We start from the raw sequence: 26,280 nt of genomic DNA, 5'->3' as shown, positions 1-26,280 counted from the left end.
GAGCACTATGGAAAAAATAGTATTTTTTAAATTCATCTCATACCAGTACTGTAGTAAAACTTCTATTGTGAAAGCACAACTTACAAGTATGGACTTAGGGCCTACAAGTCCATTCAGTCCTACTTCTTGTCACTCAATTGCTGAGAAGCAAGTTTGTTTACATTCACAGGAAATAATGGTGCTGGCTTATTTACAATGTTATCTGAAAGTGAGAACAGATATACACATGACACTTTTGTAGTGGGCATTGTAGGGTATTTGTGCCAGATATGCTAAACATTTGCATACTCCTTCGTTCTTTGGCCACCATGTCAGAGGACATGCTTCCATGCTGATGACTTAATTAAATTTGTGACAACTCCTTGGGGAATAGCTGTATGTTTCTGGCTCTATTTTTACCTGCATTCTGCCATATATCTTGTATTATAGCAGTTTCACGTGATCACCCAGCACCTGTTCATTTTAAGAACGTTTTCCGTGCTGATTTGGAAGGATCAGTATGAGACTTAAGATAGCTACAACACTAGACCCAAGGTTGAAGAATATGAGGTGCTTTCCAAGGTCTGAGGGGGACATGGTGTGGAGTGCACTTTTACAAGTCTTAAAACAGCAACCCTCAGCTGTGGAAGCTACAGCACCCGAACTACCAAAAAAGAAAATCAACCTGCTGCTGGTGGCATGTTACTCAAATGATGAAAATGAACATGCCGCCTTCTGCACTGTTTATTCTGCTTGATAATGATCAATCAGCATGGACACAGGTCCAATGAAATGGTGGTTGAAGCAGGAACGTACGTATGACTCTTTAGCACATCTGGCACATAAATATCTTGCAAAGCTGACTATACCAATGCCGTGTGAATGCCTGTTCTTATTTTCAGGTGATGTTGTAAATAAGCAGGTAGCATTATCTCCTGCAAAGGCAAGCAAGCTTGTTTGTCTGACTGGCTGAACAGGAAGAGTAGGACTTAATGGACTTGTAGGCTGGAACGTTGTGTGTGTGTGCATGCATGTATGTATATATATAAAAATTTTATTTTGTAATACAAAAATAACTGCAAGCTCAACTCTGATGGTAGGGAATGCAATACTGTACTTGTATTAAGTGAACTGAAAATCTTTTTATAGTGCAAAATTTAAGTATAAAAGTGAGCACTGTATACATTGTATTCTGTTGTAATTGAAATCAATATATTTGAAAATACAAAAAATCTAAATGGTATTCTATTATTGTATGAGAGCGTGATAAATTGCAACTTTTAAATCACTTGACAACCTATATTTTAAAAACAAAAAAAACTTACTGAAAGGTCCTTCAATTTGCCTCCAGAAGGGAGCATCACCATTTTGGCCTCTGAGGTGAGAGAGGCATTCTTTCCACAGTTTAGCAAATTCTCCTCAACAGCATGACTAATCATGGAGCTGCATGTAAAACTGGGTTGCTAAGGTTTTAATCTTGGGTTCAAGTGATTCTTTCCAAAAAATCTAGTGGCTCTTTGATATTTCTCTCTTCTCTAATGGTTCCACACCGTATCTAGCTTTTTTTTTGCTTAGTGTTGCACATTGAGTGGATGTTTTCAGAAAACTATGCATGACTGCAAGATCTATCTTTAATAGTTAATTTAGGCATACCATTTTGTATGTTTTCCAGTGTGAATTACTTTGCATTTATCAACACTGAATTTAATCTGCTATTTTGTTGCCCATTCACCCAGTTTTGAGAGACCCCTTTGTAATGCTTTGGACTTCACTGCCTTGATTAATTTTGTATCATTTGCAATATTTTTCAAATCACTTATGGATATGCTGAACAGTCTTGCCTCTCTCCAGTCTGAAAACTAACTATTGCTAACATTTGTTTCCTCTCTTAACCAGTTACTTAGCTGTAAAGAAAAAACAGGACGATGTAGTCCTGTTTTTTGTTTCAGCTACACCAGACTAACACAGCTACATTTCTATCAGCTGTAAAGGACATTCTTTTATTTCCATGATGGTTTACATTGTCTTAAGTGCCTTTAATGAGGGACTGGGTCCAAGGTTTTCTGAAAGGCCAGTTCACCCTTGTCCACATTTTGTGAACCCCCTCAAAGAATTCTAACAGATTGGTGATACGTGACTTTCCTTGCAGTGTTGTTTCTTTTCCAGCAAAGTGTTCCAGATGTTTGATCTTTATGTTCTTAAAATGTAGTTTCAACCATTAGGCTTTTTGGCCTGAAATTGCCACAATTGCCTCTGGGGCTTTTTTTTTTTTAAATTGGTATGTTGACTATACTCCAGTCATTTGGTACAGAACCTAATTTAAGTGATACATGACATACTAAAGTTAATTCTGAAATTGTCATGAGTTCCTTCAGAACTCTTGGGTGAAGATCAGATAGTTCTGTTAACGTATCAAGTTGTTTTAACCTTCCTCTGACACTTCAACTTGGATCATTTCCTTGATTTGTCATGTAAAAAGAATGTCCCAGATGTGGGACTCTCCCGTCCTCTGTAATGAAGACCAATGCAAAGAATGCATTTAGCTTCCCTACTATATCCTTATCCACTGCCTCTACTATGTTTATCCTCATTTCATAGGAGGTGCTCACGTTCACCAATCTTACTTTGTAGAATTGTATGTACACTTAAAATGTCTCTCCAGTTGTCAGCCTTCTTGTGATATAATTGTGGGATGTTTTCATTCTGAGTTTCTCTTCAGATCCTACTTGTGTTTTAACTTCTATACTCTCTTGACTAGGATAGAGACTCTCCATTGATAGCTCCTCCCCTGTACCTGTCAGCTTTACCCTAGCCTTTAGTTTAAAAACTCCTCTACAGTCTTTAATTTTACATGCTAGCAATCTGATTCCATTTTGATTTAGGTGGAACCCACCATTATAGGCTCTTCCTTTCTGAAATAGTTCCTCTTCACTTTCTAATAAACCTAAATCCTGCTTCCACACAATCATCTCATCTATGCAATGAGATCCTGCACTTCTGCCGAACTGGAAGCATTTCAGAAAATGCTACCATGGAGGTCCTGGACTTTAGTCTCTTATCTGGAATTTGAATTTGGGCCCCAGGACCTCTCTCCTACTTTTCCTTATGTCATTGTACCATGAACACTAGCTCGTCCCTGCCACTGCACGTAAGTCTGCCTAGAGGTCTTTAGAGATTTACCACCTCTATAGGGGGCTGGTAGCATGTAGTTTATCTGGATCTCACAAACCCAGCTATCTGTCTTTCTAATGATTGGATTTGCTATTATCTGTCTCTTCCTAAGACACAGGATTCCCTCCCCTGGACAGGTATTCTCAGTACAAAAGTAGACGAGACAGGACTGACATGTGGAAGGAGGGGTCCCAGCTATGGGATTGTTTCTCTTCACTGCATAGTCCTGTCTTTTGCTTCTGCAACAGCACTGAAGTTGTCAGAGTGGAGGCAGATTGTACTATTATATCCCAGAAAGTATCATTGGTCTCTTAGCTGCTCCAGTTCAGCCACTCCAGTCATAAGAGCTTGTATTCCAGTTTGCCTGGGTAGGAGCTCCTTGCACATCACCTTCCTATAAGGCTTGACTCAGTAGTAAAAAAAGAGGAAAAATGGAAATAGGCTCAGACAGAAGAAAAATCAGTCTTCTACTGTTAAGCACGTTCACTTTTCTCACTTGCCAAATAGACGGGCCCAGGTTTGCAGGAAGAAAAGCTTGAGTTAGCTGAGAGCTCCCTTCCTCTCCAAGATGGCTGCAGGCCAGCATTAGGGGAGCACTGTACTAAGCAGATATTCTTGAGTCCTGTGCAACATCATTCAGCTACACTGTACCATTTCACAGAGTGGGAAGTCTCTGTCAGAAGTAAATGTTCCTGGTGGAGGAGTCAGGCACTTCCCTTACTGTTCAATTAGGGCCTGTTTTGTACCAGGAAAACAGAGATAGCTAAGGTGGCAGAGTATTCAGAGATTTTAACAGCAAAGTCCATACTCCTGGGAGGCATGGTGGAGTGACAGTGGCCTTAATAGTAAAAAGGTTTTACTGAAGCAGATACACTATTAATCAGAGCCTTGGTTCAAGAATGGAGAGGCACTGTCTCCTCTACCCACAGACCAAAACATCCTTTTTGCTGCCAAAGTAAGGGGTCAGAGTAGAGTTGATAGGAAAAATAATTTAAAAAGCAGACTGATGCTAGTGCTACATGAAACTGGTGAATCCTTGAGAGAGACGCACCTCTGATGATAATGGAGAACCTTTGCAGCCAATGCAGGGCTGAGAAGTTGAGGTCAATTATCTCTGAAGACAGGGTAGCCCAGAAGATTTCTGGCTCCCTAAAGCTGATTGGGATTAGTTACAAATATTTAAGGTGACACCTGTGGCCTCTTACAGAGAGGGAAGACAGTTTTCTTGTGACAAGACTTTTTTTTTTTTTGCACATCTCTGCAAAAGTCCATTTACTGCCTCATATGAACGTAGCAGAAATAGGTTACTCTTTGCTTTTTTAAAGTTGCTTGGCAATTGTATTACCTATACCATGAAGTGAGGCATTTATCTTTTTTTCTATCTTGCAGAATACAATAGGCTTTTTCAACAGCCTGCAGAAGTCCTGCTGCTAAATCTAGAAATCTCTAGCCAAAACACTAAGGAATCATTTCTATATTCTTTGTACATGTCGTCAAACAGTGCTTTAATACCATGTACTTCTAAGTAGGGGCTGTAGCCACAAAGAGGCCAACATATGGGTCTTCCAGTATGAGGAGGATAGCATCTTCTATGACAGGAATTGGTTACCTCTTGAGTCTCTGAATTGTCTTGGAAAGAATCTTACACTATGATTTGACTGTAAAGAAGTGGTTCCTAATGATGTTGTACATCTGAGCAAAGATTGTACTACTAAAGGAGAATGAGAGATGGGGAGGAGAGAGTTGGCTGGTGATTAAAAGCTCATGTAACCTTTATTTATAAATAAATCTCACCTTTAACAACTTTTTAACCAAGACCTGATACTAAAATACATATTCTATAAAGTCAGGTTCAGTGACCAAATAAGTTTTATTACAGACCAATTCTTTTAAATCATAGCCTACTATTCTAACCTCGTTTATTAAAAAGATCAAGTAAGAAAAAGGATTAAGGTTTACTTTGAACAGATGCATGCACTTAAGTTTTAATATTCCAGTATTAACACTTTCATATTAACTATCTAATGAAAGTTAGCCAGTGTAATATAGGAAGTTCCGATTGAGAAATGAACTCGTGGTGTTTCTTTCAGAAACAGTAACATATTATTTGAAACATTCAATAGCCTTAGAGCGAATACAAATCTGAGTTAGTGTTTCAGCAAAACATGTTTCTTAAAGTCAGGGTAGCTGTATTAAACATTAAATAATGCCAAGAATGTGCTTGTTATAAAAAAGTGACATTGAAAGACTTAATTTTCAATTATCTTTATACATTTTCAAAATCCACATTTTATTCCATGTCTGTCCTCAGGTTACTGAACTGAAGCATGCTATTACTCTGAAAACTTACATAAGTCATTCCCAAATCCACTACTATAAATCATTTTGAAAGATTTAGGCAGGGATGCGTGTTGCAGCTTCCTCCTCTGCATCAGCTCTGTTTGCATTAATTTCCGCTAGTGTTCGACCAAAACGTGTCCATTCATCATTGCGGGGAACAGCAATTTGCTACAGAGAAATACAGTATTATTTATAAATACATATAGCATGTAATTTAGCTCATTAACACCTTGTCTAAACACTACATTTATGAAGTGTGATGTTGATAGAACAGCTTAAGTTAGTCACTAAAAGTTTTCAAATAGCGTCATAAGCCAATACAGCTGATATGCATTGTCCAACAAACGGTGGTAGCTTAGTAAACTTTAAAATGCTAACAAATTTGATCCTTAATAATGATGCTGTCAGACTTCTAGCACTGAGGTAGTAATAAGCTTGGCTCATGTACCTAAGTCTGGAGAGTCCTCCTCCACAGGTGAAAGAACAGTTCTTTATCCTTGTCCAATAGTATTTGAAATAAACATACCAACTGTAATTATTTTAGAGAGTGACTTCTGCCTTGTAGGAACTGAAGTTGAGAGAGTCTCACTTCATAGTTGAAATAACTACTGGATGGTATATTTGGCTCATGACCGCCATGCCATGCAGGCAGAATAGTGATAAAGAAGGTGAAACTTTGACATCCGCTACGGATCTTTTAAACACAGTTTCTACTGTGGTGTAAATTACACAGAGCTTGTAAATTGTTAGCTCTCATTTCAACAGCTTAATACTGACAATTTTACTCTTATGTGCACAATTACATTGTCAGTTTCTTTAAAATTCTAAAATATTGTATGATGTTGAACTGAGACCAAAACATTCATTTAAAAACTATCACCCTAAAAGCAAGAGGACTAGAACACCTTTATCCTGAATGATCTTTTTTTTGGCAAAAATGTTTTGAAGGAAAGTCAAAAAGATAAGTGACAGAAAGGTGCTTAAAAATCTCTAACACAAAATATCCACCAAAAGTTACCTACCTCTCCCACATCATATATTACTATTTGGCCTTCTGAATCGCCTACAGCAATCTCTCGCCCAGAATGTGTCCATCTCACACGATTAAGAGCAGGATTACCCTCCACGGTAATGCTTGCAGTTGGTACCTGTGTCCATTTAACACACAGTTAAAGCTATCAGCATTTCTATAGCTGTAATTCTCTCTGCTAATGCCCCTCAGTTATTTAAAAAAATATGAAAGTCTATTCCAGCCAACTGTTCTCCCTATGGAAAAAGGAGATTTTTACCCCAGTTACTCCTTCCCCTGCTCATCTTTCCTCCCAAAAGCTACCTCCGCTCTTAAACCCTGAGTTTGTAGCATTCACAAGAAATACGTTTGCAGAAACTGTCGTGACATATCCTAGTTTAAAAGCAATCCTCCTTTGGAGAAAAAAATGTTTTATAATATTAATGCAAACAATTAAATCACTAGGAACATCCCAGGTGTAAATACGCACAAGCTACAGGGCAATGGGTATGTACTTGAAATTTGCCAAAAAGTAATCGTACGAAGAAAATTCTCCAATTTTTCCTCAAAAAACAAACAACATTGGTATAATGGAAATCATTTAATTACGACTTGGAAGATGTGCATTTAGGAATGACCTCAACAGCCTCTGCTACTAGACTGAAGAATAGGTGAATTTTGAGGTACAAAGCCCTTTACTATTTAAGGCACTATTTAAATGTAACATGGCCAGTATACACGGGGTTTGGGATGGGTACTGACTAGTCAGTTACAGTACCCCACTGTTTGCAAAGCTATGTTGTAAATAAGGAAGTGTTACTCCTAACAGAAGAACGAGGAGTCACCAAATGAAATAAATAGGCAGCAGGTTTAAAACAAAGTATTTCTTCACACACCACAGTCAAACCTGTGGAACCTTGTTAGAGGATGTTGTGAAGTCCAAGACTATAAACAGGGTTCAGAAACAAACTAGATAAATTCATGGAGAATAGGTCGCTCAGTGGATATTAGCCAGCATGGGCAGGAATGGTGGCCCTAGCCTCTGTTTGCTAGAAGCCAGGATGGGCAACAAGGGATGGGTCACTTGATTACCTGTTCTCTTCATTCCTGCTATAGCACTTGGCATAAGCCACTGTCAAGACAGAATAGTGGGCTAGATGAACCATTGTTCTGTCCCAGCATGGCCATTCTTAAGTTCTTTTGTCTGTGGTAGGATTTTTCTAGCAAACTGAGGGGGGTTGTGGACCAGCAGGAGAACATATGTGTAGCCATATTGGTGCCACTCTAGGGGGCTCCCAGGATGGCCCAATAAGTGCTGCTAAGGGTAAAAAGTTTCCAGAAATTGTGCACACGGCACTCACACACCTAAGTGGAATGGACATAAGCAAGAACTCTAAGAACATTTTAGTTACCAACATCAGGCACTAAAAATGAGGTGATATGAATTATTCCCCTTTAATGATACATCTGAGGAATGCCTCTCCAGCAGCAGAAATACATAGCACAACAACAATAAAGCACTTCTGGACATGCACATTTCTGAAGAAGCCTAAGATTTTTAGTTCCTGTCAGATTTGAAAATTAGTTTATTGTACCTTACCTCTGTATCGTTGTTGAGATTCCACAGATCAAGCCTACCCATTCCATCCACACAAGCAAACAGTGCAGGATGAGTGGGAGACCACATAACATCATAAACATAGTCTGAGTTATCTTCAAATGAGTAGAGAGGCTTATTATTCTGAAACAAAGCAGTGTAGATTATTTTTACACTACACAGTCATGAACATTTGGAATTCTGAAAGTAATATTTTGCAAAGAATGTGAAATAGTGAGATTTTTGTACTGCAGCCATCCTAAATTCAAGTAGAAATCTGTGTCAAAGAATTCCTTCAAAATGCCTTTTGCATAGAGGCCAAAAAAAGTGGCAGGAGGGGAAAAAACCTCTTTGGATGAATTATATAGCATGTTTACTGCCTGCTATTACAACATAGCTTCAATAGGAGTCTGGTATAACAACCTAAATATGAATGAGTTCTGGAAAAAATCTCGTGAGCTGACCTGAGGGCCTGGAGGTAAGCTTGTACACTGTTACGGGGGAAACCCAACTTGATTTTGACCTTAGAACAGCTTCATGCTCTCTGGGATAGTTAAACTATGTTGCAGAGGCAGCTTGCTACGGAAGTGAAGGAAAGGACATGTAAGTCTGTCACTTGACTGCAACTTTAATCACGCACTAAAAAATAGTGTTGATTTTGACTTTACTACAACACTGTGGCAATGCCTTGTGTGCTGTAGTGAGGACCATGGAGATGTGAGGACCTGCAATGGACACCTGAATTACCATAATTCCGGTGTGGGTGATAATTTCTGATTGGGGGGGGGGGAGACATTCCAAGATTTGGTAAGTGGTCTAGGGCCACACTTTTCTATGGAGGTAGTGTGGGGTCTGAAATGGAGGGTGGTAGCGGAAGGGAGCTGGGGTAGGAGACTGAGGTCAGAGTAGTTTGGGTGAAGGAGGGAAACTGAGGTCCAGGAAAGAATTCTGGTTTGAGGGAAGGGTGTAGGAGGAGGTGCAGGGTCTGGAAGGGATATATGATCTGGGAGTGTGGGGGTGACCTGGGGCAGGGAGCTGGAGTTCTAGAAGCAGGATCTGGCTAGAAGGTGCTTATTTAAGCAGTTCCTGACCACAGCCCTGCAGGACTCTGATGCAGGCTCCTTATTGGCTGCAGGCCCAGGCTGCTCAAACTGCTGGCTGCTCCCTGTGGCTTTCTACTCCAGGTGTTGGGGAGTTCCAGACAACAGGAGCTGAGAAATTGTCCTGGGGGCAAGGGCAATGTGTAAAGCCTCTCTCGCCTTCCCTCCCCCATGGAGAGCAGCAAGCCACTTAAAGTGGGCATGGGGCTGTGCCTGAGGGACCTGAGTGTGGCTGGCAGGCCAGATCCAGTGGCTTTGCAGGTTGGATCTGACCTTTAGGCTGGATCTTGCCTGCTCCTGCCATAATTAGAATACATAATACACCTGAACTACTACATGATGGACTTGAAGCATTACATTGTTCTTCCCAATCCAGTTACAAAATTTGAAAGGATGAGCAAAATGGACAAACTAAGCCACATTCACATACAAGATGCCTTTAGGTGAGCAATATGTTACCCTAATCTTGGTGTCCTGTGGCACCTTACATTTAACTGGATATAAGCTTTTTGTGTGCCGAGGTCCACTTCTTATGCTCATATAAATTTAATTTTTAAGGTGCCACAGGACTCCTCTTTCTGTTGCTGACAAAAGTAATCTTGGTGATGCTACTTCCATGTTAAGAGAACTAAGCTACACAAACTAACTCATCTGATGTTACCATTCACCAATTCAACTTAACAAGCATCCCTTAGCCACCTGACACCACTTTGGTTAACTAAAGCTTACATTATAGCACCACCTTGTGTCAAAGTCTACACTGTTAATACCTCTGTTTTAGATACCTTAGTTGTCCAAAGCTTTACTGTCCAGTCAAATGATGAGGTGACAAAAAGATGAGAGAAGTCTACAGGTCCAACTGCTGCATGGCAATGGATACCCGTGATTGGTCCTTGGTGTCCTTCAAACATCTCGCTGATTCCTGCTTTGCTATTTTAAAATATATTATTTAGGTTAATTTCCTTAGAAACTATATTTCACATAAAGGCAACAATGGATACATTTTAAATAAACTGATTTGGCCTGCAGAGGGCCAGTGAAGTGTGGGTTTGATTATGATCCTATATATTAAACTCGTTTTTCCAAACCCTATTCCAATTAAATGTAGATATAACACCACAGAAAACAGTAACATTTGGCAAGCCTATACATCCCATCCAGATTTGATTAGGAACCTCTCAAGCAATAGCTATATATTTGGATCAGATAAAGAACAAAATACAAATAGGGATATGAAATTCCCATAGCCTTAAATAGGAGTTGCATGTGTGCAGCTGAGGCACAGTTTAGTTCTAGAGTTGAGTGACAATACAACCCTAAAACTCTCATGAGAGCTGATAAAGTGGAGAGGAGGGGAAAAGGATGGTACAAAGAAGAGATACAATTTTGGCTAGTTTTAAACCAAACAGCTGTGCAGTAAGAGTGATGGTGTTTTTTAGATGAAAACTGGATACTCAATTTTACTTAAGAAAGCAATTGATAAGATACAGCCAGACAATTTCAAAACAGATTGAACAGCAGTAAAAATACTAGCCAATTGAAGAGCTGTGCATGATTTTACTGTACAATTATCTCTAGAACCGATATAAAGTTTGGGATGTCGGGCTACACAATCCAAATGAATAGAAATGAAGTCTACTAGTTCATTTTCCTTTTCATAATTAAAAGCCAAAGAAAAGAAATACGGATACCAGTAGCAATGGAGATCCTTTTCTTGAACTTAGTTTCATTTAATATTTCATATTAAAAATACCCACCTTTTTATGTAAGCATGGAGCTCTGCCATGAACAATGGTTACAATTGTGCAACAAAATGTTTCTATAGTAAGGGAAAAATCCTGAGAAGCTTTTCACTATTTTAAACAAAGTAATTTATTCATTTACCTGCCATGGCGGCATGCTGTGTACACAGAGCCTTCCTCACTTCCTACAACAAAGTTGTTGACGTCTCCAACAGGAAAGGACATGCATGTGACAGCTACAGCCTTGGACTGCTTATGAACCAATTCCATACTATCCTATGGAGAAAAGTAGTGGAACATCTTTTAAAATTGCCATCTTAATTTTCATTGGAAATTTATGTAGGTTCTCTAGTTCTAGTTAGTCCACAAGTTATTCTTATTCCAGCCCTTTTCTATATTTAGATGATCTCGGCCTCATTCATGAATCCAAGCTTTAGCAATAGTATTGAAGAATCAAAGTAGCGTGTCACTTGATTTACTGCAGTAAAAAGGAACTTCTCACAGAAATACTATATAACCACTCAAGGAGGGATGGGGAGAACGTCCATATATGGTCAAAATGTTTAACACCACTTTACGAAGTCATACGAAATACTTAAAACAAACAAGTGAAATAAATATTATAATGCTAAGATATAGAATATATGCGCTGAAGAGAATACATGGTAAGTAATAGCTTCATCTACAGCTCTCTATTACATAGTTCTTTGAGTTTATCCTACCTGCGGTTGGGAAAGCATGTCCAGACTCCATGAGCATATCTTTCCATCAGTTGAGATGCTAATCAAATTATGTGCATTCTGCGTCCCAACTACATTTACACAGTACACAGGGTGCTGAAGAGAGATTACGAAACTCATTTCAGAAACATTTTCCACAGTAAAAAATTCAGTGCCATTCACTTAACACAAACATGAAATACACATTTTAATATTTCATAAAGCAATTTAAGTTAGTTAACAGTACTATCTGAAACATGAAAACTCATTTAACCCATCAAATAACACATGCTCTTGAGATGGGTGTATGTAAAACTTACGGCTGCATGAATGACAAAGACAATTCTTTAGTGCTACTATTGGAAGACAGAGACAAATATTAAAACGTCACTGTTCATTCAGGGGAAACCCTCTCCCACACCAAGGAGTTAATGGCTCCATAGCAAGTGGTTCTCATTTCACCCCCTACCGTGTGAGCAGCAGCTGAAAGTGGAGTTCTCTGCACTGGGGTTCTTTTATTGCTGCGATTATCCCATAGCACAATTTGGCCTGAGTATGTGCCACCAACCACCAGATTTGGATGAAATTTTGCAAATGTAGCTGACATCACTGCTGACTGCAAAGGATAGACACACACCAAAACAAAACCACACACAAAAAAGGAACAGTTTTATGTTTAAAACTAAAATCAAGAATGTAAAGACAGAAAATCTGACCAATTATTGGAAGTGAGCTGCTTGCCCAATTACATCTGATATTATTTTTACTGTCTTCTGCTTTTTTGTCCAATCACACAGACACACTCAACTATGAGTTGAATGGTTACTTAGAAACTTAACTATTCTTCTGGTCTCAACTTTTACTGACTAAAAATTAAAAAAAATCCTACTCTCTCCAAATGCATACATTTGATTGGTATCATTCCTATAAGATAATATGACTATATTCTATTTCTGTTACTAAGACACATTCTGTAGTCATTTAAGGAGCACTGAACACTGTTTTGTCATAATAGTATCAAATCATAATACAATTACCTTTTGGAATCTATGCCTTGACAGTAATCTGACAATATCGTATTATAATCTTGTTTTAATTCAACTAAGTGATTTTTCAGAATTATGACATTTTGAAAATAAATGGTTACTGCAGGTTTGGTCAAACAGAAAAGATTTGCACATTTTTACCTTTGTTTTTAAAACCTGCATCCGTTTTCTACTTGAAGCATATGTTTTTACTTATCTATTTTTTCCCCCAATTCCTCAGGCTATGTACATTTCATTCAGTGGGCTACGATCTAGTTGTACATTCTGCACCACAGTTCCTGAAAAAACCCTTGTACTTAAAGGCACAATGTCAGGTTTTTCTTTTAATAAATGAGCTTAAGAAACAGATTCTCAGATATGTTTAAATGTTCTCAATGTCAGGAAATTTTGCAACAGAGAGGAATATTTTCAAACTGATGAAGTCTTCAGCTATCAACATCTGTTTGCAAATACGTGGTTAAAGTACATGCCAACTCAATGAAATCATTATGTTGACAAGTATAAAGAAGGCACTTGTCCAAATTAATCAACATAAAATCTTTAGCCTCATGACATAGGAACTTGTATCATACCTGGCAGTGAAAGACATACTCTGGAGTAGTTTTCTTGTATTTCATATTCCACACAAGAGCCACACCATCAGGCTCATGAGGGGCATCTTCATTGTTGTTATAGGAGGCTACAAGCAATTCTGGATACTAGTTATAGAGAAGTTAATGGAAAATAGTGTTCAAAAAAAATCAACAGCTTCCTTATGGTCCAGTCAGTTCTAGAATCTTGATCTATAGTGGCAAAACTAAGTTTAACCCATAAATATAGTTACAAAGTTGACTCAAACGTGTTAAAATACTATTATGTTCAGTATTTACTTATTGCAAATGGATTGTTTTTATAATTAAAACATTTAGGTAAGCTTAGTTTCTGAAGCTAATGCTATAACTTTGATGCCTTGGGCATTTTCTGCTATATTTATAGATTGCAATTAAAAGAACATTGAGTTAACGTCTGTTACCTCTTTTAAAATATATAAACACAATCACAATCAATTACAGTATGTAAACAGCAAAATGTGTCAGCTATTCTAAGGATTACATCTAAAGAACTGTGCATGCTATGGTTCAAATAAGTTGAGTGCCCAAAACTTGAATTATCTGCAAAGATGACTCAAAGTATTGCTTTTACCTGAGATGACCAGTCCAAACAACTAACAACTCGATGCTTTGACCAGCGTTCATCAAAAAACTGTCTGTTTAAGGACAGTTTAGCGCCTGCTTGAATCTCTCTGTAAAGAGAGAGAATTGGAGGGTACTAATCTCATAACTTTTTCAGTTACAAATATAGTAAAAAGCATGCAATACTCCCCCATTACCCTTCTTTGTCTTCCAAGTCTCTTCCACTGTAGTCAAAGAAAATGTTGATCTGTTCAGAAAGAGCTCTTTCTACAATCCTTGTAGAATGGTCAAAGAAACTTAAAAATTCTTCAGAGTGCAATATTTGCTGTTTTTCTTCTTCCGTAAGTTCATGTGGGGCAGCTGAGGGGGAAAACAAACAAACAACGGTTAGGTTTTCCTACAGATCATTGTCATCTGTCGAAACATTTATGAAGAAAACCCAAAGTATATTTTGCATTTAAAAAATACTTTCCTAACATCCATATATTTAACACTTTTACATCTTAAGTTTTAAATATTTTTGGTTACAGAAAGATGCTAAAAAGTCAAATGTCAGGATAAGCTACTACATTAAAATTACTAAACAGCCTTTTATTTATAATTTAGAACAGTATGTCTTAAAGTGAAGTGGTACCTTCCTCCTCTTTATCATTTTTCAATGTTTTTTCTTCTTCAGGTTCAACTGATGGCTTTGGTACTACCACATCATCTTCATCTTCATCATCTAAAAAAGTGATAGATCAAAATAACAATAATCCTAGTGAAGCACAGTAAAGTTCCATCCAGTTTCAAATACAAAAGTACAATATTTGCGTATATCAAATTTTACATAAATTGATTGTTTCCAAAACTTAATCCTTAACCAGGGTAACATTTGGTTAAAGTGAAGGAATATTAATCAGAACATTATCTACATCACTATTTAGTACCCAACAGTCATACCAAATTGCGTAGCTGTGTAAACTGAAACAGAATACATAAGCAATTGCAGAGAATTCACAGTGGAAATCTCTAAATTTACAAGCATTTATCATTCCAGACTGAATATAAAAGTACCACATAGTTTTATGTAACATGCTGACACATTAATGCTGCAGAATAAAGAAAATCAAATGTCTAAAATAGCCTACAGAGATGCTGCTTACTTGTGATCTGAAACCATCAGTGTCTAATGGGTCCTCACATGGCATAAAGATGACTTACATTAGCTTTCAGGTTGCTATTTTGAGAGGCAAATTTTGCTAAAGATAATAGCAGAGAGATTACATTTTCTTTTCTGTCATTCTAAATGCAAGTCTCATTATCTGTATCATGTTTGGCAATGAGAATTTTAAAGCAAAATGTGTTTTCCCTAATTGCAATGAATAACGTAAAATGCTAACATTCTGGAATACTGACAAGGTTTACAGCACTTTTTACATTACTATATTTTATCCTTTGAATACTGTAAACCCGAAAATAACTTTAAATTACTTAGTGTTGTGGAATATGCATTTCCTGTCTTTTTTCCCCCCTCTCCTTTCTAAGGTAAGTTTCTGAAAAGACTATTTTTATTGGTTAAACAGCTATGTCATCTGTCTATAAGGAAATAGCAGCAGGAGTCTACAGCATGCTTCATCACAAGTAACGAGACAGTATTTAACAGGGACTCTACTTGTTTGTCACAGACATTTCTCTGACCCATGTTCAAAGTTCTCAAACAAAACACACACACACACACACACACACACACACACACACACACACACACACACGTACGTGGTCAAGGGCTGGGAACCAGCTGCCAAGCCATGGTCCCAGCAGCTAGGCCAGCTGACTAGATAGCAACAACCAGATGGTACTACTGGGATTGTATGTCTCTGCTATGAGGTGGCAATGGGATGGCACAACATTTTTCTGCCTCACTGCTTCCAATCATGTCTTCCCCAATGGCAAGCCTGTGCAATTACCAGCACTCCAGGAGGTCCACAGACAAGCCTTTACCCTCTAAACAAAATACAGCTTGTAGGCCATACCAGCTGCCAAACCACACACATAGTGATAGGTTTAGAGAGGTCTGAAAATCTTTCCAACTCCATAGTACTGGCAATAAAAATATAACTGTACCTGCAGGAAAGAAAGCTTTAAGTGACACTGTATAATGTTCACAATAATACAAACTCCAACTTAATCAAAATGATAATGACGTATGCCAATCGTACATTACTTGAAATTGAGCGATTTTTTACGTTCTGACAAGTTTACAGAACTAGGATAAATGGCATGAATGATTTCAATATATGCTCATACTTTTGAACCAAATGGTGAAGGTTAAAATCTTTCCTTTCAAGGGCCTCAATCAGCCACAAAGGAAAACAGTAATCACTGTCTTTTCAGCCAGCCCAACCGCATTTGTCAGCCCTTTCTCTGTCAATGCAGCCAGAGCAATCAACCTGCCAAACATTCAGAATGGAAAAACAATCTGAAAATACAGGGTATAATGCACCTGCCAGTGAAAATGGCCATTTCAAGAAAAGCTAGTGATCTCAGTGACCCTGCTGAGGAGGCGGTGGTGCAAAGGGGAAAGAACGCGTAAAAGAATTCTAGTGATCTCCACTCTCTTGCACATTGACACTTCCTTACAAAGCATGCCAATTACAGCTTTTGTGCTACTTAAAAAAATGAAAGCTTTTTTTGAGCAAAATAATCACATGAAGAAACAGAAAGACACTGCTCCTTTTTAGATGGATTCGCATGTACAACTGACTAATCTGTAAACTGTACAACTTGTACCAATTCTAAACTGTACTGTTCGAACAAATTCTAACATTCAGTGACTGAGGGTGTGTGAACATTGATTAATTTATATTTAATAGTTGTGACTGTGAAATGCAAATTGCAAGACAATTGATGCACAATGAAACAAATTATGTAAAAGTATTTGTTTTCCTCAAGCAATTTTGCTGCAGTTAACAAAATGCCCTAGATTTAGAGACTTGGATTCTGGTCACTCTGGATAGCTTTACTCTAGAACATAAGAACGGCCGTACTGGGTCAGACCAAAGGTCCTTCTAGCCCAGTATCCTGTCTGCTGACAGTGGCCAGCACCAGGTGCCCCAGAGACGGTGGACCGAAGACAATGATCAAGCGATTTGTCTCCTGCCATCTCTCTCCAGCCTCTGAAAAACAGAGGCCAAGGACACCACTTTATCCCCTGGCTAATAGCCTTTTATGGACCTAACCTCCATGAAATTATCTAGCTTCTCCTTAAACTCTTTTATAGTCCTAGCCTTCACAGCCTCCTCTGGCAAGGAGTTCCACAGGTTGACTACACGCTGGGTGAAGAAGAACTTTCTTTTATTCGTTTTAAACCTGCTACCCATTAATTTCATTTGGTAGCTTTAAATTCTAGCTTTAAATGTTTTGAATTAGAAATTGCAGCCCCACTTTCCTGCATCATACTATAAATGGTACTTTAAAATCAAAGAATGGAGTCATATTTCCATCAAATGCAGATGATCAGCTGTTTAGTGCTAAATGACTTCAGAATCTACATATTTTACAGAAAAGATCATCACCAGATTGCTCCTCCCTTTTAATGTTTCAACATAGATGGTGTATATTATACAGAGATAGTATTCCTTCATATTACTCTCAGTATGTTTTGTCAGCTTATGAGTTAGTGCTCCAACTCAGTGCACCAGTAGAGCAGCAATTTTTTAATACATATTTAAGAACTGATGACTCAGTCCTATTTTTGGATTTAGATATGTACAAACATCCCCCTCAGTCATAAGCTTTATTGCCTTTACACACACACACACACACACACACACACACACACACACACACACAAATTAATGAAGAATCTTTAAAACATAAAATGTTGTCTCAGTGTTAAGAAAACAACGTTCGCAAGAAACAAAAGAATGGTCCATACCCAGAGAATCTCATAACCAAAGGCACAACCAGAATCTACTGCACAACAGAAAGGATCACAGTTAGGTTTTAAAAATGTTTTTGCTTTCCTATTCCTCACATACATCCTTCCCCAATCACCTCCTCTTATTTTAACAATAATGGACCAAGTGTTAGGTTTTTGCAAGAGTTGTGATATGTGATGAAATAGGAATGCACACCAAAAGTATTAAAAATTCTAATTCTGAAAAACAGTTTCATTTCTAATCAAGTACCCACTTAAAATCTAAATGCAGCACATCACCACAAAAATCAGCTCTATGATCTTAGCCTGAACTTTTGCTAAGATGAACTTCTCTCTGTCAGTCTCTCTTCTGTTCATTACTGACTACTTTATCTGCTGTGTGTTATACCACTTAAGCTGGCAATACATCTGATATCTCTAGGTTTTTTTTAAGGTTAACCTTTTCTCCCAATAAGATAAAGCAGTTAAAACTTTAAAAACAGCACAAGAGCATGAAGACTGGAAATGAGACTGTATGTCACATCAATTTATTGATGAATATTCATTACAATATTGTAAGTGGTTAACTCCATGTTTTTTCCTGACAGGGGATCTAAGGTTATAAACTAAGCAGTAAAGAGTGCATAAAAGTAGCAGTTACTTTTAAAGTGACAAATCTCTTGTCAATGAATGCTAAAACCAGATTTAATGAACCACTGAATTTTTACTTTCAGTTATCAAAATTGTGATGTATTTTGGTGAGATGGAAAGAAAAGCAGTGCTGTAAATTAGTCTGCACCTAGCAATAACACTACAGAGTGAAGTTCCAGTTGTCTGAGTAATCTGTTGCTGCAGAGTAGGTTAATCAAAGTTAAATCATCTGTGAAATGGGTGGCTTTTGTTAAGCTGAAGTTGTCTTCATATTAAGTTTTCCATCTGTAATTCATTGTATATTAACGGCATGTACTGGGAACAACATGCATATATTAAACTAAACAATTTCTTTAAAGAGTACTGCTGGGATCTATAAATACTGTTTATTATTTGTATTGCTATAGCACCTGGAAGTCTTACATGCTGAATTGATAAATATCGTAAAAACCTGAGTTAAGATAATCAAAGTCTTAACCAAATAATATTTTCATCTGACACATTTTTATAGATTTTTTTTTTTAAACCAATGACGAAGCAGTGAGTCATAAGTGACAGATTACAAAGCCTTAGGGTAGAGCTAATGCAGCAATATTTTTTGGTAACTGAAATGAGATTACATGCACAAATATTTACTATACAGAAAATGTAAATACAGTAAATCTAATCTACAAGAATAAGGAATACAATAAATTAAGAAGTTACCAGTTTTTAAGCACATTACACGTCTAGTGTCCCCTCTACGCAGTAAGTTACTGAAATAAGCTAAGTCCTTCTCAGGAAATAGTGTCCCAAGCAGAAACTGAGTGTAATTCTATGTTGACAGTGCCCCAAAATGGGGGTCTCTATTATAACTGAGGCCTCTGAGCACTACAATATTACTAATGCATCATTTAAAACTGCATGCTAGTTTTCACTCCCATATGCTTTCTTCACTTTGTGTGTCCACACTTTCTCTCCCGTCCCAGAATCCTGTATACTGCACATATCAATAGCACTGAGAGGACAGCTTCAGGCTTTCATGCAATATTCTATTTTACTGCTTACCAGCAATTCACTGATAGGAAATTCAGAGCAATTCCGTAGCAAATTTGAACTGCAAAAACTTTCTGGAAGTATGTCAACCTGGATACTTTCTCCAATTCTTTTCTGAATGTACGGTAAGTTTTTACTTTGTTACTATCAAACTTGTAATTATTTTGGATAGATGGAAGAGTTCTGTAAAATTACTCTGCACCTAGAAGTAAATACTAGAATATGAATTTCCAGTTGTCCAGCTCTATTGAAAAGCACAGGAGACACATGATACGGATATAATCAGTCTGCAACTTTATTATTAGAGGTCTTGGACTACCCTGCAAGTTAGCAGTGTACAGTGCATATAACCGCCTGTTTATTCTCTAATAACTCAAGGAGCTTCCACCAAATCCCCCCTTTTTTCCCTTCCAGGTCCTCCTGCAAATTCATTGCTGGGACCTTACCATCCATCCCAGAAGGGAGAGAAGGTGGGCTATAAAAAAAAAGGAGGATGGATCCCTGCCATTACAAATATAGGAGCCCCAAATGCCACACCATTCTGTTCCTGTAACCAGCAACTCCTTTTTCAGTTTAACAGACCTTTCCTAAGGAGTACCTGCTCTGGGCATGTACCCCGCACTTAAATAGATGGTCCTACTATCCCAGAAAGCTTCCATTTGGAATGAGCCAATCTTCAAGCAGAATTCCTTTGGATGCCTATTCCTCTTTGGATTACACATGAACCATAAGTCTTTGTCAGGTGTCCCTGATATTAAACTTCATATGACCAAATTTGCTGGCATCAGAAAAAAAACTGATGTGTAGCAAATAACAGGGAGACAGCCCTAAACTGTAAAATGACGCGGATAGATTAGAGCCGTGCAGTAGCAATTATGGGCAACAGGAGACAATTTAGTACAAATTAATGAATGAATTCAATGCTCTACATTATGGAAAGGCTACCATAAAAATCAAAATAAGAGAATGTTGCCAAAACAACACTAAGTGCCCTGGAACAAGTTTATTTTAATCTCATCTCCTTTATATTGTTCTAATACTACTTTAGGAATTCTATCACTAACTGCTGCCAAGGTGGGGGATTAGCACTGGAAGGAGAAAGTCCATTAAAAAAGTCTGAAAAAATAGTCCATGAATATGAAAAAAATTGTAAATTACTAAAATAGCCTAATGTGGCGCTTTAATTAAAAAAAAATACAGCCTTTCCGAGTTATGAGCGAGTTACGGACCAAAAACTTGGCTGCAACTCGATCTGATCAAAACTCTGACCCCACTGACTTACATAACGACCGTGCCGTTTGTAAGCACAGGTCGTGTTCGTAACTCGGGGACCGCCTTTACGACCACTCTGTGGGAGCTTTGGTCGTAAATGTGAATGGTCGTAACTTGCCGGTTCGCAACTTGGGGACCAGCTGTATTTTAAAAACTGATTTTTCTTGACCTAGATCATAAATCCTGGATTAGTTTATCACAATGGCAGTCCACTCTGGAACCCAAGAGCCTGATGGGCCTATCCCCAATAATCTTCTATTATTTGTACTACCATAGCACCAACAATGCCAACCATGGCTCAGGATTTCACTGTGATAGGTACTATGTTATCTTCTATCTAGAATCAGACCTATTTGGTTTTTGGAGTACTTTGTGGACACACAAGATCTTCAAGTGGGAGGTGTGACCTGAAGTAAGATTTAATAAACTTCCTTTATAAGTCTGTTTTGTATTCTGCAATTCTGCTTCTGTTTCAGGATTTCTTGAATTTACTTCGCATAGCGGAGTTTGCAATGAAGAGCTACAGCAAAACATTCATTTATGAAGACTATTAATTTCATCGTAGTCACAAAATTGAACACACACACACACACACACTATTCTACAATCCCAAATGAAAAGCAAATGAGAACTATTTCCAAGCTCTCCAAGAGCTTTTATTTTAAGGAACTCAGAGGTTCATAAGGTACCTATACAATGGCAGCTGAACAATATTTATGCCTTCCATTTCCCACAGCTACAACACATCTAGCTTGGATGCAGTCACATTTCACAAATGTAGGCTTAGTATAACAAAAGTGAAATAGATGAGGCTGGCACATGTTTTAGAAGGAAGATTTTCAAGCAAAATGGAACAAGGTAAAAAGTCATGTAGTACTTTTCCAGGTGAGCCAGTAATGGACCAATTGGGGAAATATGACATCAGGAAGAACCATGCTGACATGCAGATGAGATGTAAAAATCAAGATAACCATTTAGCCCCAGTGTATGACAAATTCTGATTGGGCAATTATTGTTTTACCTACATAAATCCTCATGTAAGATACGGTGTTTGAGTTTTTGTCTTAATTTCTATACCAGACAGTGTTTAAAGAAGTGCTGCCTTTTACAAGTTATTTAATTGAGGGGGAAAATGATCTTTATAATTTCAAATTTGATATTCAGACAAAAGATAGGTTTAATCAACCTTCATGATCCCAGTGCTTTGCCGGGGAGGGGGGGGGGGAGCAGAGACTTTAGACAAAGTAAACAAATGTTAAACAGAGTTCCAAAAGTGTTTTCAAAACTCCTTTTAGGATGCCATAATTTAGGAAATGCTATGTCCAATTCACCATTCATTTTGAAGAAAAAAAAATCTGACCTCAGCACTGGATTTAACCTGCTAATTTTCAGTTGTAGATTTTGAGGGAGCTGCCAAAATTAGTCTTATAAATGGAAATTCAGTTGCAAACTTACTACAATAGACTTCCAATAATCCGGCACCTTTGGGACCGAGGTGGTTTCTGCTTCCCTGTCCATAGCAGGCAACTAAATGACAACAAGTCACCAAACCAAGCACCGCTCCGGCCAGCATAGGGCTTGAACCCATGACCTTGGCGTTATTAGCACCATGCTCAAAGCAACTGAGCTAGCTGGATTATTAGATATGCCGGAGTATTAGGCGGTACTCTGTCAGGGGGCTCTGATGGGTCTGCTGAGACCCGCACTGTGTCTGAGGGGGGGGAAGGGGGGGGCGGGGAAAGGGGCAAACCCTGTTTTGCAAAAAGGTGAGGAAAGCCCCGTGCCGCCACAGAGAGTTTCCAGGAGGGAAGAGGGCTCCCCACCCCCCAGACTGCAGTAGTTATCACTGAGCAGGGGGCCGAGGGGCAGCACTGAGGGACAAACCTGGCAACACCCCAGCTAGTCTGCTCTGCAGCTTCCCCAAGGCCGCTGCTCAAGAGTGGGGAAGTGGCGTAGAGCAGAGCAGCTGGGGTGTTGCCGGGTTGGTCCCGCAGCGACGCCCCTCACCCGCCTGCTCAGGTATTTGAGACTGGGAAAAACCCTACAACCATAGCATTCCCACATTTCAAGGCTCAAGTTTATTGGGGCAATTTCACTTGAATATGAGAAAAACAAATAATACAACAGTCAAAGAGGTGGGTGCACAGTTTCCAATTACTTATTAAAGATGCATTTTGAAAGAAGTCTCATGAAAAAGAAATTCAGGCTTAAAAGTAAATAGGTTAGTCCCATTTCTTAATTAAAATGTCCAGTCATTTTTGAAACATGCACATACACAGTATCCGTAGATGTACAAACACAGTTAAAGCACTGGGTCTGAAGCAAACAGGAAGTTAGGAACATTTAAATTTACTTGCACCCACCAAATCCAGATTATCTTGTTCCAGGGAAGGTTCTGGTAATCAACACCAGGAAGCAGACAATTCATAAATCTCACTACTGAACTAAAGCTCTTTAACTACAGCATTTCTGTTGAGTGTAAAACTAACAAAGGATCATATAATCCCAGACAATTTCACTCACAGCAGGTATTGTAAGTCAAGTACTTCAGCACACAGTCCATGTGCTAAATCTTCACCTTCGAGAGGGAATCTGAGAAAGGGAAGAAAGGGGGAATGCAAAGCAACAGAGAAAGACTAACGCTTGAAGAAAGAAAGTAGACATTGAGAACTTTGGTAGTTCACTTTTTTTTAAGTAGTTACATGAGTTATTACAGTTTATAGGTAAAACTGCCTTGTTAGATTAAAACTGAATGTCAGAATATTTTTCCTGGACTGATCTACTCCGCCTCGGATTGTGTTCCACTAGCCAATAACTATCTGGGAATAAGATGACAAGATAGGAGAGACGGTAATATCTTGTATTGGACAAACTTCTGTTGTTGAGAGAGGAGCTTTCAAGCTTACATAGTCGTGAGAGAGAGAGAGAGAGAGCTCATCACTCTGATAGTATTTTGTATTGATCCAAATTCCATCTCACTCACCTTGCGTCTCTGATATCACTGGACCAAAACGGCATGCCACAGCGTATATAATGGAACAGCCAAGAACCTCACATTTAATATTTACAGTGATTCCATTAGGAAACACTGCTTTTCATAATATTGACCTTCCCAAAGTTGTATGGAAGGGATCATACTATGGAAGGTGTCAATATAAGTTATTTGTCACCAAAAACACACAAAAGAATACACTTTTGTCCACTGTTACCTATAACAAAGTTAGTAGCACTGAAAGGCTACAGGGAAAAAAAAACAAAACCTCTTCCAGGTGGTTACTTTGCCTATAGTCAGCTTTCACTGTTTGCGTGGCTCTCATAGAAATAAGAGAAAAAAATTCATAAATATTGGAAAGTGTGACTATAAAACCATCAAACCATATAGAGGAATTAAGGGGTAGTTGTATTTGAAACTATTTTAAATTAGTTTCTAAATGTACATTTCAAGATAACATTCTTCCTTTAAAATGTTTAAATTTAAATCTTTGAAAAACCCGAACTGCCTTTTTCTAGACTATATTAGAAGGTCGATAGACATAACCAGTTGCACCAAATGCTGTCTCATTCTGAGATGGGAATATACAAATGGATAGTGAATATACAAATGGATAGAAGGAACAACATTGCATAGCTATGCTACAAAACTTCCTAGAAAAAAAGAGTAATTATTTTCAGGAGAGTCAATGAGGATATAAAATTTGAGTGTTAGACATCTTTAACCCTCCAAAAATGTATATTACAAGGCTCAAGCTAGATTTTCAGGTTTAACTCTAAGGACTTGTCTATACTAAGGAGAAGACTGACCTTGTGGAGGTCAGTCTTTCAGTGTTCAATTTAGTGGATCTAGTGTAGACTCCGAAATTGAACGTGAAGGGCAGCCCCTGCTGGCACTGTGTACTCCTCATTCTGTGAGGAATAAGGGAAGCGGATGAAAGAGTGTGCTCCAGTCGGCCTCCTGGAGCACAGAGGCTCAGTTTCAAGTAAACCAAATTCAGCTATGCATTTTGTGTAGTTGGATGGCGTACCTTAAGCTGACCTGCCTGGTCTTGTGTGTAGACCAGATCCAAGAGTCCTATGTATCAAATTCCCTTTTTGTCATTGAAATTATCAATTTTAAAACATTCCTCCAACCTAAATTTCTCATATAAAACTGCATACAAGTACAGGCAGTCCCCGGGTTACGTATAAGATAGGGACTGTAGGTTTGTTCTTAAGTTGAATCTGTATGTAAGTCGGAACTGGCGTCCAGATTCAGCCGCTGCTGAAACTGACCGCCAGTTCTGACTTACATACAGAATCAACTTAAGAACCCCAAGCGTCCCCAAGTCAGCTGCTGCTGAAACTGATCAGCAGCTGATTCCAGGAAGCCCAGGGCAGAGCAACTCTGCCTCGGGCTTCCTGTAGTCAGCGCTGGTCAGTTTCAGCAGCGGCTAAATCAGGACGCCTGGGGCAGAGCAGCTGGGGTGCTGCTGGGTTGCTCCAGTAGCGCCGCTCCTCGGCACTACTGGACCAACCCAGCAGCACCCCATCTGCTCTGCCCCAGGCGTCCTGATTCAGCCGCTGCTGAAACTGACCAGCAGCGGCTGAATCAGGACTGGTGCTGCTGGGTTGGACCAGTAGCACCCAGAGCGGCGCTGCGGGACCAACCGGCAGCACACCAGCTGCTCTGCCACAGGCATCCGGAGAAAAGCCTAGTCTGCTGGGGGGGGGGGACCTCAGCAGACCAGGAAGACACGGGCGGCAGACCGAGACGCACCGCGGTCCCGCCGCCTGGGTCCTCCGCGGCTTTGCTCCCAGTCTCCCTGGGCTGCTGGAGACCAGCAGACCAGGGAGACGGGGAGCAAAGCCTCTGAGGACGCCGGCAGCGGGACAGCCGCGGGGCGTCTGGGCTGTCCCGCTGCCGGCTCCCCCCGCGGCTTTGCAAAGCCTCGGGGAAGCCGGCAGCGGAGCAGCCCAGGCGTGCCTGGGGTGCCCCGCTGCCTGAACCCCCCCCCCCCCCGGCTTTGCAAAGCCACGGGGAAGCCGGCAGCGGAGCAGCCCAGGCGCGCCTGGGGTGCCCCGCTGCCCGAACCCCCCCCCCCCTCGGCTTTGCAAAGCCACGGGGAAGCCAGCAGCGGAGCAGTCCAGGCGCGCCTGGGCTGCCTCGCTGCCCGAGCCCCCCCCGCGGCTTTGCAAAGCCGCGGGGGGGGGGGGGGGCGGCTCGGGCAGCGAGGCAGCCCAGGCGCGCCTGGACTGCTCCGCTGCTGGCTTCCCCGCGGCTTTGCAAAGCCGCCGGGGGAGTGGGGGGGGGGGTGGCTCGGGCAGCGGGGCTGCCCCGCTGCCCGAGCCCCTCCGCGGCTTTGCTCTGCGTTTTCCTGGTCTGCAGACCAGGGAGACGCAGAGAAAGCTCCAGAGTACACGGGCGGCAGGACCGTGAGGTCCCGCAGTCCGTGTACTCTGTGGCAGCCCCGTTCGTATCTGTGGATCCGACGTAAGTCGGGGACTGCCTGTAACCCTGTAATACTAAAACTCATTTGAACACAGGTAACCAGAAAATCATAAATTGTAAT

General features: G+C 39.7%; 1 protein-coding gene and 1 long non-coding RNA gene across 3 annotated transcripts in view; one reads left to right on the top strand and one right to left on the bottom strand.

Moving 5' to 3' along the window:
* LOC142830189 (uncharacterized) overlaps window positions 1-21,348 on the top strand; it is a 29,475-nt gene extending 8,127 nt beyond the window's left edge. Inside the window, exons 2-3 of the long non-coding RNA XR_012905212.1 lie at window positions 19,396-19,587; window positions 21,211-21,348. This is a non-coding gene — a long non-coding RNA (uncharacterized LOC142830189). The remainder of the gene's footprint in view (window positions 1-19,395; window positions 19,588-21,210) is intronic.
* DYNC1I2 (dynein cytoplasmic 1 intermediate chain 2) overlaps window positions 5,002-26,280 on the bottom strand; it is a 42,330-nt gene continuing 21,051 nt past the window's right edge. For both annotated transcript variants that reach the window (XM_006138976.4, XM_006138977.4), the window contains 11 exons: window positions 14,510-14,599; window positions 14,073-14,235; window positions 13,886-13,985; window positions 13,276-13,401; window positions 12,127-12,273; window positions 11,661-11,774; window positions 11,081-11,214; window positions 9,982-10,126; window positions 8,100-8,240; window positions 6,513-6,638; window positions 5,002-5,658 (listed from right to left, as the gene is read on the bottom strand). In XM_006138976.4, the coding sequence (XP_006139038.1) occupies window positions 5,545-5,658; window positions 6,513-6,638; window positions 8,100-8,240; window positions 9,982-10,126; window positions 11,081-11,214; window positions 11,661-11,774; window positions 12,127-12,273; window positions 13,276-13,401; window positions 13,886-13,985; window positions 14,073-14,235; window positions 14,510-14,599 (1,400 nt within the window). In that variant the 3' untranslated portion in view covers window positions 5,002-5,544. The remainder of the gene's footprint in view (window positions 5,659-6,512; window positions 6,639-8,099; window positions 8,241-9,981; window positions 10,127-11,080; window positions 11,215-11,660; window positions 11,775-12,126; window positions 12,274-13,275; window positions 13,402-13,885; window positions 13,986-14,072; window positions 14,236-14,509; window positions 14,600-26,280) is intronic.

The sequence above is a fragment of the Pelodiscus sinensis genome, chromosome 7, assembly GCF_049634645.1.
Source record: "Pelodiscus sinensis isolate JC-2024 chromosome 7, ASM4963464v1, whole genome shotgun sequence".
NCBI classification, from domain to species: domain Eukaryota; kingdom Metazoa; phylum Chordata; order Testudines; family Trionychidae; genus Pelodiscus; species Pelodiscus sinensis.
This window is presented reverse-complemented; position numbering and strand designations above follow the sequence as displayed.